Source organism: Mchenga conophoros, linkage group LG12 (assembly GCF_057382185.1).
Source record: "Mchenga conophoros isolate Kocher_MC1m ecotype Shallow Benthic linkage group LG12, M_conophoros_male_GT1.1, whole genome shotgun sequence".
In the NCBI taxonomy this organism is placed as follows: domain Eukaryota; kingdom Metazoa; phylum Chordata; class Actinopteri; order Cichliformes; family Cichlidae; genus Mchenga; species Mchenga conophoros.
In genome coordinates, this window is record NC_140537.1 from 16,448,925 (window position 1) to 16,467,397 (window position 18,473).

The window sequence follows — 18,473 nt, forward strand, 5'->3', positions numbered from 1 at the left end:
GCCCGCGGTTATTTACGAGTCTGGTCTGGAAACTGTGTGAGGTTTTTCACAAATCTATACTGTGCAGGCCTGTTACTTACATGCTGGGAGACCACACACACACGCATGCTGTAGATACACTGTCCGACATGCAGGTGCACATATATATCCAGCTGTTATCACCACCTATATGCTGACTTTTAAATAATGCAATCCCGGGTTTAGTGTGCACAGCCATGTAAGAGCAGTCGACCTCTAGAATCTCTATAAATTGCTGAATGATCACTGCTTGGCAGACTCTGAGCTCCCTGCACTCTCTTGAACTTCCAAACAAATTTGTTTTATAGCCCAAAATTCACTCCAACGTTGTTCTCCTTAGGGCAGGTTGCCAAAAAAACAAGTACACTTGCAAGTACAGAATGCACCGATAGAACAAATACACACTGATGCGCCTGCATTTGGTTCTTTGCATACAAAGCAGGCATATGCCTGCAGCTTAAAACGTGATTTAGGACACAGGCGTATGCATATCATTTCTTTCTTTGGCACTTTCTTCTCTGGCTCCACCCAGTCTGCGCAGGGACCCAGCTGCAGTATAACATACTGCCTTTGTGTGAGAACAGCTGGCTGCAAAGTCACTTGGACACGGTCTCACACACAGACGCAGTGCTCACGCAGATACGCATGTAGTTTTGCGTGCGAGCAGAGATGAAACGGTCTCTGCTGTTTGGCAAATAATTGGATGCATAAGCTTTTGGGAAGAGAGGGAGTTCGTGGTGATTAAGCTATAAGAGCAACCCCATAACAAATCACCTCTGTGATGACATCAGCATGTTGGCACCTAGACCTGCATACACTGGCGCATTTTGCCTCAAGTGAGCGCCCAGGGAATGAGTAAGTGTTAAGTGCGTCCTGCCAATGGAACAGGCTTGGACTGCTTTGTAGCCAGCTTCACTGTCATAAAAGCAGCATACACTCCACCCATTTCTGCTTCTCTATCTTTCACAACCAGTGCCAAACCAGTTCCCTTCGGTGTTGTTGTGCTCTGGCTTCCCTGCACCAGCTGGACTCTGAAAGACTGTCTGATGAATGCAGTCATTGTTTTTCAGTGGTTTAGGTTTGGTTTTGGGATTGTTTTTTGGAGGGTTTTTTTCCTGTCTGCTCCTAATCTTACTCCAGTCTACATGTTATGTAAACAGTCATACATATGTGCATGGGATGCATTTTTCATGTGCACTGGTATTTGTCTGTACACAAATATAACAGTGGAGTCTGCTATTACTGCCTTCTGGTTCCCTAACATCCCAACACACTTCCTTTTATGCATTTATCCACAGTCTAGCCATTCTGCTTCCTCAATTTTTTAAACTCCTTTCTCCCTATGTCTGTATCTTCCTTCTGAGTTTTCATTCTCTCAACTGATTTGCTATTGATTTTTTTTTTTTTACTTCTCTTCATTCATCTCTTACTTTTTTCTTCTTCTTTTTTTTAACCCTGTCAGCTGTCTCCAGCCTTAGCATAGCTTACAGCCATGCTCTGGGTGTGGGAGAGGAAGAGGGTAAGCAAGAGGGAAAGTAGCGGAAGAGGGTGGAGAGGAAGGCGAGGCACATAGTTGTGGCTGGCTAATTGAAAGCCAGCAGTTTGGTCAGTAAAGTCCCAACGTATGGGAGTGGTCAGGAATTTGCTAGCCTGGGTTTTGTGTGGATGTGTGTGTGTAATAAATCCAGAGCACATTTGTGTCAGTATGAAAGTCTGTGGCCATAAAGATTGACAGATTGTGGGTGTTTTTGTGAGTGCCTGCACAATACCATTTCCCTGTTTGTGTGTGTGTTTCAGTCCTGCTGATGCTATTGTTCACAGTTATCATCACCACCTCTTTTAAATCTGCCTCTTTCCCTTTTCTGCTAACCTTTTTTTCTTTTTCCAGTCAGCTGTGGTGTTCGTTCACAAAGAGTTAAGAGTCAGCAAAGAAAGAAAAGGTGGTATGGTTCAGTGGTCTTAAGAGAAATCATTCTTTGTACTGGTGAAGGATACTCGTTCCATCCCAGTTTACACAATCGCCTTTGTGTACTCTTATCCCCTTACAGGGTGAGGCGAGCAGGAGGACAATATTTACTGCTGGTATCCTCGTTGATTTCTGTGGTATATACTACATGTTTCAGACATCCCATGCTTCACTGTGAACATGCTAGGGATGCAGTAATCTAACAAGACTACAGGGTCCACATTACAGCCACGCTGGCAGCTCTGTGAGTCTGCACGTGGGCAGAGCGGTCACTGAATATTAGCATTAGCGCTCTAACACACTGACAGTTAGATATGCTCAATATATGTGGATAGCGTTTTAGCATAATTAAGCAGAGGGATTCATGCTGTTACCTGTGAAAATTCTTCCCGACCTAGTATTAACTGTTCATCCTGCCCTGCGTGACTTTCACCCACAGGCTGTTTGAATTATTATGTAATAACCCTAACCCCTAGGTCTAATCCCACGCTTTAACTACGACCGTCTGGCCTGTGTAGAGATAGAGGTTAGAGGTCAAGGGTCAGCGATCTGAACAGGAAAGGCTATTCACGCAGAACAGCACATCGTAAACAAACCATTACACACCATCTGCAGGGGCGTCAAATCCCGGAGCAGCGCGTGTGTCTTTGCTTGTTTGTGTAGGTGTGCATGTTGTTGTCTCTGTGATCACACCCACAGACACGCAAGTGAGGATCAACACAGCCAGACGGGGACAGAGAGGTGACAGAAAGTGACCATCTGGTAGCCAGTGAGGCATCAAATTACCTTCTGAAAGGTTACATTAGCATTATGCATATACTGTGTGTGCCATAATGACACTTTTAAATAGTTCCATTATCGAACAATTATCTGCAACCCAGCAGAGTTACAATGTGAGGAAAAACAATTTGTGGTTTAAATGAAATATTTAGACAGGAAGGACGGCCATGAAATTTTCCACAGATGATTTGATGAACCCTGTAAACATCACTGATAACCAAATCTATCTACAAAGGGCTAGCAGCAGGTCACACTTTACTCTTACCTTTATTAAATGTCTTATCATCTGGAGGACAGATTAGCACATTCATGATGAATCCTGTTGTTTTGAACATGGAGTGTTTTCCTCTAATACCGCAATCAGATTGATTTCTGTGGTTTTGAGAAAAATGTGTCACCCACTAGAGCCAGCAGCTTTGTGTGGCTGGATACATAATTCTGGTGCGCATATTTATGTCTCCCTTGGGGTAATTTTTAATCACTCTGGTGATTCCCTTGATGTTTTGTCTGGTGTATAACAAGTAAAAATTCCTATTTATGTACTCAGGTTGACTAAATGCTACAACACTAAATGATTTCCCATCTGTTTCAGCTTTGCTTTGCATCAGGCTCTTTGTCTTTTCCTCTCCGCACATCAGCAAATATGAGCGTCTTAAACTGAGATGCATTACACAGCAAACTTTATGCTTTCTTAGGGTTGGCATGCTGGTAGCATTTAGCCCCGAGCACCACTAAACCTCACAGAGCTTCTAACATTGTTGCTACACATACCTTTACAACATCTAAATGGCCAACCTCTTAATTATGCGATTTTCTTCCTTTAACCATTAAGCTTTGAAAAGACTCTCATGTCTTCATTCATGTTTGTTCTTTTTTCCCTCTTCACCCCTGCTCATTCACAGAGCTTCTGCTTAATTACATCTACAGCAGAGTTGTTATATAAACAAGCACCTTTTTCCTCTTGCCAAATCTTTGTCTCTTTAGCTGCCACTTTTGTTTTCCATCAACCCTTCAGTTTTTCATCATCTTCCTCACCGGGATCCTTTGTACCTAACCTTTTAAAAATATAATCACATTTTTTGTTACTTTTCTCAATTCTTGCAGTTCCCCTTCAAAGTTTCCTCTCCTCTCGTCCTCCACCCACACCTTTCACCCTGTCAACACATATCTCCTCCTTTTGTCTCTGTTCCTCTTTTCTGCTGTTTTCCTCAAGATTCTCCCTGTTTCCTCTGACGGCTCCGCTTCCCGTCTGTGTCTTTGCTTGATGCTCAGCATGCCCTGCATCCCTGTCGCCTAACCACCCTTCCTTCATCTTCGTTCTTTCTTCTGTCCGTCCTGCCATCATCACAGGCAGTCAGAAATGCCCACTGGTCTAACACCTGCCGCTCTGAACACACAGCGCATGTGAGCTTACGAGGTTGTGTTTGTCCACGCCTCTGAGTATTTATGAAAGATCATGAAAAGAAAATGTCGATTCGTTATGGCATGTGTGTATGCCTGTGTTGTTAAGTGTTGAACTCAGTCTGTTTTTTTGTACCCTACTGGCCTGACGTAGAGCCAGACTTCTGGATTAGACGTGGATCTAGGCTGCTTGAATTCTATTCTGAGATCCCCAGAAGGAAAAGCCTGTTAAATTAGCAGCTATAAATACAGGACTTCCTCCCAGCAGGTCACTCTAAGACCTACTGCACCGACATGGACAATTTCTTTGCTCCCTATCCATGTACAGAACTGAACCCCTGTGTGTCTTTATGGGAGTGTATGCATTCTTGAGAGCTGTCCAGGCAAGCTTACGTCTAGTGCTGCATGTGTGGTTTGTGGCATTACTGCTAACAAGGACACTGGCCTTTCACTCTTTAAGAGTCACTCCAAATTTCTTTTTTCCTTTTTTTTGCTTTACCCATATAACATAAAAAAGATGCAGTAATTTTATCACTAACTTACTCATTGCCTGCATTCACATATAACCTGTAACCTATGATAAATAAGTGAAATGTCTACATTAGGCATCTCAAGCATCAAGAACACTTGGTATCATGGAAAGTTTGGCATAAAATGTCACATTTTACTGCAAATTCTTTTGTTTTTCACATGCATTTTAATGCCAAGTATAGTATTGTGCAAATGTCTTGAGCCACTCCCTTTTTAAAGTGGTCCTGGGCAATAGTTCCTTCAGCTATTTGTTTATTTTCAATCAATTTTCAATGTTAATATTTTGTTATATCTCTTCATGGGACAACACTGAAGATATGTAAAGTAGTCAGTGTACAGCTTGTATAACAGTGTAAATTTGCTGTCCCCTCTAAATAACTCAACACGCAGCCGTTATTGCCTAAACCGCTGCAAAGTAAATGCTCATGAAACAGTGCTTGACCTTGAAAATTAAAATTTCCTCTTGTACCTCATAGTCATCCAGTTGATAACTGTTATGTTTATACTGTTGTTATAATTTGATCACCTTGATTTTTCAAGAGTGCTGTAATTGTTTTTGGGGCAGTAAAAGCGTTCATTTAATGATGGAGGCTATTTGTTTAGCCACGTTGTGTTTAACAGCTGCAGTGTAGATTGTGCATGACTCTAGAGTGATCATTATCTCACTGCTGTGCCTGATAGTTCTTCTGTTAGAGTGTTTCTGTGGAGAAATCTCACATTCATCCCTTTTTAATGTGATATCCTGTTACTGTAGCAAGTAAGGAGAAAGTACTGCTGGAGCGCTTATGACAGACAGTGTTTTTGGTGGTTTCTTCTAGGCAAGGAGTTATTTAATTCATGTATGATTTATAATTTCTAGTATAGCTTTCACCACCATGCAGAAACAATGTGGTCATATCCTAAGAAGCATTTCTTTCAGTGCAGCGGTTAATCACACAAAACCTCAGGTTGTAGTGCAGTCCAGCGAGAATCTGCGTCCAAATGTAAACTTTCCCATTGAAATCAAATTCATTCCCCTCCTGCTGGCTCTCTGCTGAACAAAAGTGACTTATTCTTAAAGAGAGAAAGAGAGAGAGAGAGCCAGGTAGAAAGGAGAAAGAGCATGTGGAGGACAAGAAAGAAAAGCCGATTGAGGACGGTGGAGTGGAACGGATGGGGTCTAAGAGGAGGTGAATTATAAAAGCTTAAATGAAAAGAATAAAAAATTCATAGGAATCAGACAGAGAGAGAAGATAAATGAGTAATATTGGAGTAGCGGAGAAAGGACGAGGCATTTATCAGGCAGAGAGCGCTCGGAGCAGTAGAGGTTATATTTGAGGACAGCGGATTCTTGTTAATGTATCGCCGGAGATGGCGAGCAGACACGCTCTCACACACGTGCTTCAGCAGTCAGGGAGAGGTTGAACACCATCTGCTCAACAATAAAAATAATAATAATAATAATGATAATAACAGATTGTTTTCAGTTTAAAGATAACCTTACTGTTCTATACTTCTTAACTGGAATTTACACAAATGCTTTTGCAGGCCGGGTGGATTAGCATGAACCCTTAAGCTTAGTCAAACTTTTCTTTTCCTTGAGCTTCGTTTGAATCCTGCGTTTATTTTTGTGTTTGTGAATACTTGTGAGTACTGTATATCTACATTGTGTTTTCATTTCTGAGCAAAGTTAAAGTTTGGGGGTTTATTTTGTTTTCGTTTTTTTACTACACCCATGTGACAGGTTTCTTAAAGCACATTGGCTAGATTTAGTTTGATAGCGCAGTGCTGTTTTTTCTTTAGGAAATGTTTGAAATCAGTTTAAAATTGCAAAGTACGCATGTGCACATTTGAGTATCTGGGGGTATCTTCGGGACACAGACTTTCAGCATTTGACGGCTTCATTCTTTATCTCCCAACTTGAGAGTTACCGCTCCGTCTGTGTGAGTGTATGCCAAGTGACTTTGCACTAAATGATTCAACATGGACGTGTCTGCTCAGCAGGGGTGTGGGCTCATTGTTAAGAGGGCTAAAGGCCATGCACACACATACACAAACTAATGCAAACAGACTCTTTGCTTGAAGTTGTCATTTCTAACCCTTTTTGTGCCTTTATTTCTCCCAAAACATCATTTTTTAAAATGTCTTATCAGTGAGAAGTGAATCTATTGTGTACCTCACTTTCAAATGGGTCTTCATTACTCATAAATGCCTGTTGTCCCGCTCTCGTCTTTGCAGGACAGCGACATTCAGAAGAAGATTGATCATGAGATCCGAATGCGTGATGGAGCCTGCAAGCTGCTGGCTGCCTGCTCCCAAAAAGACCAGGCTTTGGAAGCGGCAAAGAGTCTACAGACATGCAGCACCCGTATCATGGCCTACATGTCAGAACTGCAGAGAATGAAGGAGGCTCAGGTCATGCAGAAAGTCACACGCAGATCATCAGATGCAGGGCCGATGGGCGACAGGCTCCCATGTAAAGGAAAAGTCGCCATCTCAGGTGAGAAATAGACAAAAGCGTTTATTTCTGAGAGAAAAGTGATAGGAGAAGATTCAGGGCGGAAATTTTCCCAGCATTTTGGAAGATTTTGAGAAAGCTTTTAAAGTTATTTAATCATTTAAATGTGGCACTGTTGTTGCCAAGAGACTGTGACCAGCAGTAAAAGGAGGAAATGGATCAAATTTAAGCTTCCTCTTATTACTGTAATTTAATGCTGAGCTGCTCTCATCAGCCTTTAATAGCAGATGTTTCATTTTTAAATTACTTTGTACTTTCTGACTTGCTGCTGTCCACCACATTGATGAAAGCTCACTCTGGAGATCAAGACAGTCAGATCAAATTTTACTGTCATCTTGTCTACTTGTAGAATGCAATGTAAGTAAACAAAGACATTTTGAAAAGCATTATTGTAATGATTTACACATTCACCCAGCAAGCGAATGATCCGTGGTTCGGTCACGGGATGTGGCACAAATGCCTTTGCAGTTGCATCAGGAAGGGTAAAAATCTGCCAAATTAAGCATGCGGTGCTACCTGCTATGGTGACGCTTTGTGAATAAGGGAGCAGCCAAAAGAAGCTTATTGAGATTCTTAAGAATAAAAATCCTCCATATTTTTACTCTTAAACTCTGTGACAATAAATTGCATTATTCCCAGTAAACCGGGTCTTCATGCAGCCCCTCGGTTCATCAGTTCAGTTCTGTCTGGAACAAGTTATTTTAGCTCCTGTCGCTTTAAGGCTCCCTGCCATAAAATTCCACATTATTCCAACTGGCAGTCCCTCATAAATTGAAGATTTGAACAGCAGGCGAACTTTCTGTGCACGTTTGGAGCTGTGAGATGACCGCATTAGCGACATCCTCTTTCTTTTAATTCATTTAGACCCAAAAACTTGTCTGAAGCTGAGCGCTTAGTGCAACCTGAAGTTTGCACTAGTGATTGGTGCCTTGTTTGCGACTTGGTTAATATGAGCATCCGTTGTTATTGCAGGATATTTACAGTCATGTGGCAAAGAAACTCCCATGATTCAGTAGCTTGTGGAATCACTTTTAGCAATCCTATTCTGTGTTATACAGCTATGTGTTTTTCTCCTGACAACACTTCCAAATGAGCTATACCTGTTCAGTCTTTCTCAAATTTTAAGGTTATGAACTTTGACATTTAAGATGTTAACTGTGGCCTGTAGAGTCTGAGATGCAGCTCTTAGGTATTTTCCAGTTTCTGTCATCATTGCATACTCTGACCTTGGGGTGAATTTGCTGGGACGTGCAGTCCTGGGAAGACAGTGGTTGAGTGTTAGCACACACCTGAAGGCTCCAGACCTGCAAACTGTCTAAACTTATGTTTTCATAGAGGCATCTACACTTGCTGATGGTTAACTAATCAAGTGCATTTGATTAGTAGCACCTGACTGCTACTTATCCTCCTAATTCCTATGACAGCAGTAAGGCTATACTTTATTTTTCACGGGACTATTGAGGGTCCTGTGAAAGCTTTCTTTTTCACATGACTATAAAGAAAGGCACAATTGGTCCTCTGTTGTCTAATCTTCAGCCTGTTGTCTTTACAGATCTTCGGATCCCTCTCATGTGGAAAGACACGGAGTACTTCAAGAACAAAGGAGGTGAGAAGTCGTGTGTGTGTGTGTGTGTGTGTGTGAAGAAAGTCATTGATGACTTATGAATGATTTATACTTCCAGTATTTATTAATAATCAGCTTCTGTGGAAAGTAGCCCTCGGTTGCTTCCGCGGTTGTATCTGAAATCCTTGAAATAATGGGGCGGGGAGGTGTGAGATTCATTGAGACTCTAGAATGAAAATGACCTTTTATTTCTCGCTTCCGGGTGAAAACGATTACATGGACGGATTGCGGTGTGACATTTTCTCTGCTCTGTACCCATTTTTACACCCCAGACTCCAGACAGTGTGGCAAAAATCCATCTGTACAAAGTTGCCCTTTCTCACATCCAGCACACAACAGGAGGCTCTGTGTCAGATGAATTCTCAGCACTAGAAATATGCTATTTGCTGCTTTACTCAGTGGGTTGGGTATGGACCACACACTCACTCACTGTGATTTCTCTAGTCAGTGATCTACCCAGTTCTCACATGGGCTCAATCAGACATTAATTACTAGACTACTTACTGGGGGAGTTCACACAGTGAAGGCTGTTTAATTTCCAATTCAACTGATTCATTTAATATTGCCTAGAAACATTCAGGGGTGCAATGCATGTGCAAAAACGACTTTAGTCGCAGCTGTTAGAAATGATCTTCACAGTCATTGGGAGCTTTTTTGTTTTTTTAGCTTTATCTCTCTACTTTACTCCTGGAAGCACAACTTGACCCACTGTCCTGTCTGGATTGCTTTGCCTGCTGGCTATTACAAAGAATCACGAAGGCAATGAAGCGCTTCATTCTTAGTAGTGATGGGAGAGCTGTAAGCCAAAAACAAATAAAATCTGTGGTGCGTTTAAGGATCCACTCTAGTTTTCTGTCTTATGGAATATTCCTGTGAACCTGCTCGTATTAAATTGTCTTTGTGATAAAATTCAATAGAGCGCTGAGAATCTAACAATGGAATTTTTTTTATATTGGCCATTTTCTATCCCACCTGCTCTAGATAAATTTAATGTATGTTAACCTCCATACCGTCATTATAATAGTCTCAGTGCTCAGCCTCTCCCTTGGCAACTCGAATGAATTAATCTGCGTGACCTGTGCATGGAAATGAACTCTTGAGACAGGTAGTAGTCTCTTAACAAAGCTTAATGAGGCTGTAAGTCAAGGTCATTAAGCACACAGAGACATAAACTGAGGCAAAGTGTGTTCCTTTCTCATTTGTCCAGTCAGATTTTAGTGAGGAGTGTTGATTTCATACTTGGAATAGTAATTGCGCAATGAAGTGTGGGACATTAGGTGTCAATGTGCCGTTTACATGGAAGCGCGAGTAGAACTTACCAGTGCCAGTTATAAAGTGTTTTATGAGGAAGAAATACAAGATTATCCCCAATATGAGGTTGTGGGGTGAAGGTGCGATCATAGGGTTCTGGGAATCTTGGGAAATTCAAATTTTCCAATCTTTTCTTTAATGTCAAGTCCTTGCTCACCTCTAGACCAATTTCAGTGCTGCTGCTATTTTTAAATTGTTTCGTGTAAGCTCGTTTTGTTCCCAGAGGCACTGGTGCCTCTTCGGTGCTCACTGGATCTCCTCTAGTGTGTAAGAGCGGCACTTTTATTTTTGAAACGTGGACATCGCTCAGACGCCTCAATGGACACAGCCCTTAGGAATTTGACAAAAAAAACCCCACTCATGTGCTACTCTTGAAATAATTCGGCACTTCTTTTCTTACAGAAAACTACTGTTTAGTCTCGCTGACCTTAGGCGATCATTCAAAACAACAAACTGTTCCGTCTCAAAATAGCGGCAACACTGAAATCAGTATATCAGTGTACAAGAAGGTGACCTTTAAGTGGAGATTGGTCAAATTTTGATTTTTATGGGTAGATTCCTGGAACTTTCTAATCAAACTGCTCGAGAAGAAGAGATTAGGCCTGTCTGCCCCGACTCTGTCTGCTCCATCTGTTGTAGTTTCTTTCATAATTTCTCACTGGTGTTATGGAAATGATGGTTTTCTTAGACACAAAGATTTCAGGGTTTATCTATAATCACAGTGAAACCTTCCCTAAAATATAATCTTCACATACACAAAGATTCCTGTAGTTTAGTTTCAAAATACTGTTCACTATTTCCCATGAATTCTTAGCACAGCTGACCATTAAACTGAAACCAACAGTTTAATGTTTGCTGCATTGCCATTTTGGCTCTGATTTTTAAAGTGATGCAAGTAAATGAAAGCTGCTGAAGTGTTTCAAAAATGCACTGTTATGTAGAAGTGTTTCCTCTTCTTCTCTTCTGACTTTCTACATTTTCATTCGTAGAGCTTCATCGATGTGCGGTGTTCTGCCTGTTGCAGCTGGGAGAAGAAATCTTTGATACAGACATGGTGATAGTAGACCGGACACTCACCGATATTTGCTTTGACAACACTATCGTATTGTAAGTCACCTGTCAGTCCTATAACCGAACAGCCATATAATCTGTGACCATCACAGAAGACTGTAGTAAAACCAGTAGTTTAATATTGTATCAATATGGTTTTGTAATGTTGTACATCCAAAGTTGAACAATTAGTAAATGCACTGTTTGATACACTGTAAGTACCAATGAGAGGACGATCTATAACACCTGATTGTTAAGCCAATTTTATGTTCGGTATTTAGAATTCAAATAAATTTAGTTGGCAAGTAACTGAAAGTGCAATACAGTACAAACTACAATCGTTTTGCCAGTTCAGTTTTATTTATGTAGTGTCAAATCACAATAACAGTTGCTTCATATTGTAGGATTATCCTACAATACCCTAGAGACCTAAAGACCCTACAATAATACAGAGAAAACCCCAATAATCAGATCTTCCCCTACGAGCAAGCACTTGGCAACGGTGGGAAGGAAAAACTGCCTTTTAACATGAAGAAACCTCCAGCAGAACCAGGCTCATGAATACTGTACAACATTTTTGCCCAAAATATTATACAAGAGAGGTATAAAAGAGCACACATGAAGCACATAGGTATGTGAAAGTAAGCACTGTACTCGAGTGGATGCACTTAGTTACTCTTTTAAAATGACCCTTAAAGAGATGGTGATGATGAGCATTTTCTCTTGCAGTAGTGAAGCCAGCCCGGGTTTCGAGCTACGGGTTGAGTTGTATAGCTGCTGCTCAGAGGATGACTATTCTGCAGGCAGCACACCAAGGAAACTGGCCAGCAAGCTGAGCTCTTCACTGGGTCGATCAGCTGGGAAGAAACTCCGGGCAGCCATGGAGCCTGGACCGTGTAGTCCCGTAAGCAACGGAGGGGGAGCCCCTCTCCTGCTGCCAGTTCCCTCTGTACCGTAAGTTTAGCTTCATATAATATCTATAGTTTTTATACAAAAACAGAAAATGGATTGGAAATAACTTGTAATTTCAGAGAGCAGATATTTATTGAGACCATCGCTCACTGCAAACATGCATACTCAAACACCAAATTAAATTCTTCTCTTCACTCTTGTGTGTTGACAGGGGCCCGAAGTACCACCTCTTAGCCCACACCACACTGTCACTGTCACACGTCCAGGACAGCTTTCGCACGCATGACCTCATCATTTCAGGCAACGGTGAGTGGCAGCCACCATCAATCTGTGTCCTCGCCATCTTTCTGCTTCCTCTGCCAAATCGGCCATCTGTCTATTTTTCGTCTTTCTCGTCACCGCCTCACTTCTTCGCCCGGCATTCTGATCATTTCCTTTACACCAGCATATGGCGCAGCTATGCCTCCTCCTCTTTTCCTCCTCTGTCCTCCCACTTTCTCTGACAGGCAGCCATTGTCAAGGTCACAGTAATAAAGGCTGCGCTAGTGAGGTGACTGCTGTGTAAAGCTGTAATGATGCTGGATAACAAGGGTCCAGACCCTAACACAGACAGGCCTCTAGTGTTTTATTCATTGGCCCTGCAGCCTGCTGTAAAGTTTCACTGCCAAACTGCATGACACTCCCTGCAGCTGCCATCCTTTTATACCCCAGTGTGTGCTAAAGGGGGGACGGTGTGACGTGAGGATGCAGTGTGTGTCGGTTTGTGTGTGTGGATGCATGTTTCTGTGTGGAATTTTAATGGCATGGGAATATTTTTATTTATTTATAAGTGTTTATTTTTTCCCCATCCATCTATTCCCTCCCTGCAGAAGAGTGTTCGTACTGGCTGCCACTCTATGGTAGTATGTGTTGCCGCCTCGCAGCTCAGCCTCACTGTATGACCCAACAGATGATGAGCGGGTGCTTGAAAGTTAAGGTAAGCTGGCAAGCCTGCAAATGTGCGTTGCTGCAAACTATTCCTCCAGGGGTTGTGCTAGATTTTTTGGCATATATCCACACTTTTTATTCTTTTTCTCCCCTACCACATTCCTGTTCTCTCAATCTCATGTTGTCGTCTCTCTTTGTGTGCGTATTTTTTGCTCCTTTTTTCCATTTTTTCTTTACCTAGCAGCAGTGTGGAGGTGACCCTCAGAGTTGGACAAAAGTTCACGCCGTTCTCAAAGGAACAAACCTTTTCTGCTACTACCGGCAAGAAGATGTGGAGGCTAACGTTGAGCCAGCTTTCACTATTGGCATCAACAAGGTCAGCAAAGAAATCTGAAAGGCAGTATATTATCTCTTTGAGCTCGATCCAGCCTTAGAGAAGCAGTAGCTGCATATTTTTGGTAACACCTTAGGCATCAGAATAGATGGTAAGAAAACAAGCTTGTGGATTACCACACGTTTAAATAACAAGCTCACTGGTAGACTCTGAGCCTAAAGAGAAAATTTAGCTCTTTTCTTTGCAGCGGTTCTCAAGGTTTATTTTAAAAAGCCACCTAGAGCTGTCAGAATCGAGCTCCATTGAGTTCATGAGTACCAAACTGCGGTTGTTACCTTTTGAGGTGTGACTATAGAAACGTTCATCAGGCCTGTAAAGGCACATTTCTACTGCTCAAAGCTTTGTATACACAGGAAGACCCCTCTATCCAATTGGAAGTCATAATTCTCTCTTGCCATCATTTTTCCCTGCATCAAATAAAGATCAGTCAGCTGGCCAGTCACGCTCTGAATCATCTCATTTCCTGTGTCTTTAAGAGTCGATTCCTAGACTGCTTCACAATCTTTCTGTAGTGACGCACTCGGTCTTTTGTGTCCTCTGACCTTGAGCATGCTGATAACCTAAAGCCAAGTCAATCAGATCAGGTCTGTATAATCTTTTGTGCGACTCACATTAGAGGAGACAGAAAGAGGGAGCGCAGCATGGCAAAGGCGTGAACAGGACAACACTGCCATCTAGTGGTCATAGTCATACCTAGCCATATTTAGAGTACAGCAAGTTATGGGAATTGGGAGTCAGAATCCTTTTGTTGGATAATTGCTGGAGGGAAATGGTTTGGAAAAGCACTAATTGGTGACTTTATTAATGAAGGCTTATTTTCAGTGGAGACTTATTCATTGAACCACACTGTACTTCCATTCGTTCCCTGTTGTAGACATTTTTGCGGTAGATGATTGTATTCTTTGCCACTCCTGTGTTTCAGGAGACCAGAATACGTGCATCAGAGAAAGACCCTCTCAGTAAAGTTCAGAATATCTGCATCAGCAACCATTACGGAGGGGAGGAGGTTACGCACACTGTGACCACAGACAGCCGCGAGGAGACACACCGCTGGATGGAAGCCTTTTGGCAACATTTCTACGATATGAGTAGGTCCTTATGTGTCATTTAAACCCGCAACATGTGGTCGTTTAACATATGTTTTAAAGGACAGCATATAGTGCCGTATATTCTCCATCTGCTGCTTGATTTGTTGATGGTGACGTTTGCCTCCAATGTACAGGCCAGTGGAAACAATGCTGTGATGACTTAATGAAAATTGAACTTCCATCGCCGCGAAAACCAGCTCCTATCACACCGAAACAAGGCTCTTTGTATCATGAAATGGGTAAGAATTCTCCTTGTGTCAAGGTGTTTTTTGGTCACTTATAACCTAATGTGAAAAATAAAGCACTGTGCCTGCATTGCATGTGGCTGTGTTGAATTTCTGTTTCTTGAGTGCACGTGCATCAAAGATGCTGTCAATTACGTTTTCCTATCCGATTTCTCAAACTCACTCTCTGCTTCACTTCTCTGTGCTCTAAATAGAAGGGTTCTTATCTCTGACGTGCTGACTAACTTGTCTTCTGTTTCTCTATTCCTCTTTTTCCTTTTCACGTTCCTTTGTATGTCATATCAATCCTTCCTCGCCATTTCCTGTTCCCTCATAAACTTTCACCGTTCATTGTAATGGTTGAATTATCTTGATGCATGAATGAAATCTTTCTTTGTTTTCCCATCACTCCTGTTTGAATGAGCGTGTATCCTTTTCCTTTTTTTGTCATGTCCATTAAAATTGCCAAACTACCAACTTTTCCCTCATCCCCGTCTCTGCTCTATCCCAACTCTCTCACCAACTTCCCTGTTGATTTTCCTAACCCTGGCAGCTCCTCTTGCCACACCCTCCTGTGAGGGTCTTCTGCTGCAGGATAACGCTGTGTCTGCTGAGATTCGTGCTCTGCTCTCATCCTATTACAACGACAGGTGAAGTAACAGGACTAGGACTCAACATGAATTGGTTTGTGGTAAATGTTGCAATCCCAAGAAGCTGGAGTCTGCATTCTGAATAGAATTATGCAGTATTGTAATCTGCATGAATTGGAAAGATGTCATGAATACACTCAAAATGTTAAAAATATCCTACAGTAATTGCTATCTTTAGCACTTGTTCTAAAGAAAAAACCCTGCAATTTAGATTTAATCCCAGGAAAAACTGATCAGTCTGTAAAACTGGTCTCAGGTTTACTCCATGGCGGCATACTAATAAGATTTGCCGCTTTTCTCTTGCAGTTATTGAGTCATCTGATGACCTCAGCAGCAACGTGTCAGACATCCTGGCTCGGAGAATGCAGGAGCTGGAGCTCCGTAGCCAGCTAGGCACCTCTCCCACCTGGATGTCTGCGTTTGAGGAGAGCAATGCCAGATGTACTGGCCGCTCTCGTCACTGTACTCGCATGTCTGGCCACAGCCCCTGCACCCCTCATCGACTGCCTCGGAGTCCTGTGAGTCCTCACCGCTGCCCACAGCTCGGCCTGCTGTCTTCAGACGCAAGTCTGACCTCAGATAGCGACAGCCACTGTAGCACCAGTCCCTGCTCTCACCACCACGGCTGGCCTGAACCTACTTCCAGCTACTCTCTTTTGTCATCTTCCCCCTCGCGTCTGAGGCCACGCACTCTTTCTTTGGATGCTAAGCTCAGCACCCTTCGAGGGAGAGGGTACGGAGGTGGAGGGACCTTCCAGTGTTCCTGCCAGCCGCCTCCCTCGTCCCTGCTTGCTCCTCTCCCCATCTCCAGTCGCTCCCCCCGGTCAAAGCACAGCACACAAACCACGCTATCCTGCTCCAGCTCCACCTCAAGCAACAGCTCCAGCAACAGTGAGGGCAGCCACAGCCCAGAGTCATCAGAGGGAGGCCCCTTCTCTAGGCCCTCCCCAGCTCGACGCAGCCTAAGAAACCTCAGGGCCAGACTTGATCCTCGCAACTGGCTCCAGAGTCAGGTGTAAACTTCATTTCTGACAGTGTTTTTTTTGGGGTTTTTTGCTTGCCTAAAGGCAACAGTGCTTATTAAACCATGGTTTAATTAGCTTAACACACGTGAACCAAACTCAGGCAATCTGCGATGCCACATGCACAGCCCTGAGAAGGATGCCTCCAGCCTGCCTCTTGGTGGAGGACGAGCCATGGAAGACCCTTCTTGGGCGAACTGGAATGTCTTCTAACACAAAAGACATGTGACAATCACTGCAGGAGTCTCTGACATTTGCTTGGTTGCCACAGTGTTTCAAAACAGTCCAAAAGTATTTGGGAGGTACTCTGCTTGCTTTGAGAATTGATGGTAATGCTGCTTGGAAGAAGTTGATGCTAACAGATAAGGGCATGCTCAAATTCATGCCACACTAGGTCTACTTTCTGTCTTTGAAAATCTGATTTTGAAACTGGAAAAAATAAAAACAAAGTAAAAAAAAAACCACACATTTTGAGTGGCCAGTGATCCTGGCCACTCAAACATGTCTGTTAATGCACTAGTCGTATTTTGACTGGATGTTTCCTGTTATGTTCAAAAAGTTTGCAGTGTTTGCAGTATAGAAGCCAGTTAGCATGAGGTAATATGAACACACCAGTCAAGATTTTTCCAATATTAGAGACTGCTATGTGTAGAGGTAAGGGTTATTTGTCGCCTGTACTGTGATACTTGTTTCAGTCTACTTATTATTCATGCTATTTGTGGGGTCTCCCAGAACGACTATGCACCATTTTTGTTTTCATGCATGTTTTGACTTGCAGTTAAAATATTTCTTCGTCAGATCATTTCAAATGATTCTGCAAGTGCTCATACTTACTGTACTAGTTACGACTGTGATCTCTTCAGGGTAAAAAATCTGTGCTCTCCTCTTATCTGCACACTATTGACAGGCTGCCATCAGACTAAGTAATAGATTTGTAATAGATAGTATTACATCACACAGTAATAGATCACACAGTGCAACTCCTAAGCAAACTGATTTTAACCAAAGCTCAATTATTATTGAAAACCCAAGCCATACTAATCTGCAGCATTGTTTGTTTTCAGTTTCCAATCCTGCCGTCCAGCGATTTATTATCACGCAACAAAGAAAGAAAACTGATTTAATCTTGGCGAAATTCTAAAAAAACATTCTAAAAAAAAAAAGTGTGCTTACATGAACTCTAGTCAGTCACCTTTTTAATGATTTCTTAACACTGCCGCTAACTTCTTGTTACATTTTTGCTAGTTAGACAGTCAGTGCAGTTTCTTCTTCTTACAGAAAACCTTATAGGAGGGTTGGTGTTGTCAGTGCAGTAAATCTTTGCCTCTTTTTTTTCCCCGTTTCCGTGTTTATTGTGGACTCTGGAAGCCGTTGCCCTCTTGGGGACTCAGAACTCGAATCATTTTTACTAAGATCTGTCGTACGCTGAACGACAGCATTTGTTACTGTAAATTAATTTTTATAAGTTAACAAATAAACCTCCTGTATTTGGTTTTTTTTTTTGTTACATTACTGAATTTGTTATAAATGCAGCTGTGTTGATATTTGATGATCATAATATTAGATAACGTGCAGATCTTTTAACTGTCACAGATAACATTGAATGTTATAACCTTGGCGGAGTTTCCCGTGTTGGCAGGCTTCGTGTTCTGCATGTATGCCATCCTCGGAGGTGAACTGAAAACGAGAGATGTGGAAATCTCGTGTTTAAATAATATAACATTAAATAAATGTTTTATGAATTAAAAATTGTCTTTTCTTATGTATCCAAATTAACATGTTCTGTGTATATTTTTATGGTGAAATTCTTTAGTAATGCACTGAACTTAAAAATAAAATCTGATATTTCTGTTAGAAGGTTAAATCACGCTACTTTTCTTAATTTTGTACACTAAAAGCCCCCCAAATTAAACCCTTTCCATGCATTGAGAGAGGTTTCCATCAGATCAGAAAATGACTTTAAGTTCTCTATCCTTTGAACATGTGTTGGATCATATTCCATCCACTTCTGTTCTGCCCCTTTTTCCCTCTCTTGCAACAAATCCCATTTGAGTTCCCCCTGGAGAAGCAAATCCACT

The 18,473-nt window shown here is 42.1% G+C and overlaps 1 protein-coding gene across 4 annotated transcripts in view; it reads left to right on the forward strand.

The window, feature by feature from the left end:
• rtkna (rhotekin a) overlaps positions 1-18,144 on the forward strand; it is a 53,552-nt gene extending 35,408 nt beyond the window's left edge. For 3 of the 4 annotated variants that reach the window (XM_085294057.1, XM_085294059.1, XM_085294060.1), the window contains exons 2-11: positions 6,914-7,175; positions 8,746-8,799; positions 11,118-11,235; positions 11,908-12,132; positions 12,302-12,396; positions 12,960-13,066; positions 13,259-13,393; positions 14,334-14,499; positions 14,634-14,738; positions 15,680-18,144. In XM_085294057.1, the coding sequence (XP_085150183.1) occupies positions 6,914-7,175; positions 8,746-8,799; positions 11,118-11,235; positions 11,908-12,132; positions 12,302-12,396; positions 12,960-13,066; positions 13,259-13,393; positions 14,334-14,499; positions 14,634-14,738; positions 15,680-16,392 (1,980 nt within the window). In that variant the 3' untranslated portion in view covers positions 16,393-18,144. The remainder of the gene's footprint in view (positions 1-6,913; positions 7,176-8,745; positions 8,800-11,117; positions 11,236-11,907; positions 12,133-12,301; positions 12,397-12,959; positions 13,067-13,258; positions 13,394-14,333; positions 14,500-14,633; positions 14,739-15,679) is intronic. The other variant, XM_085294058.1, reaches the window with a different exon arrangement.
• Positions 18,145-18,473: the final 329 nt, after the last annotated feature.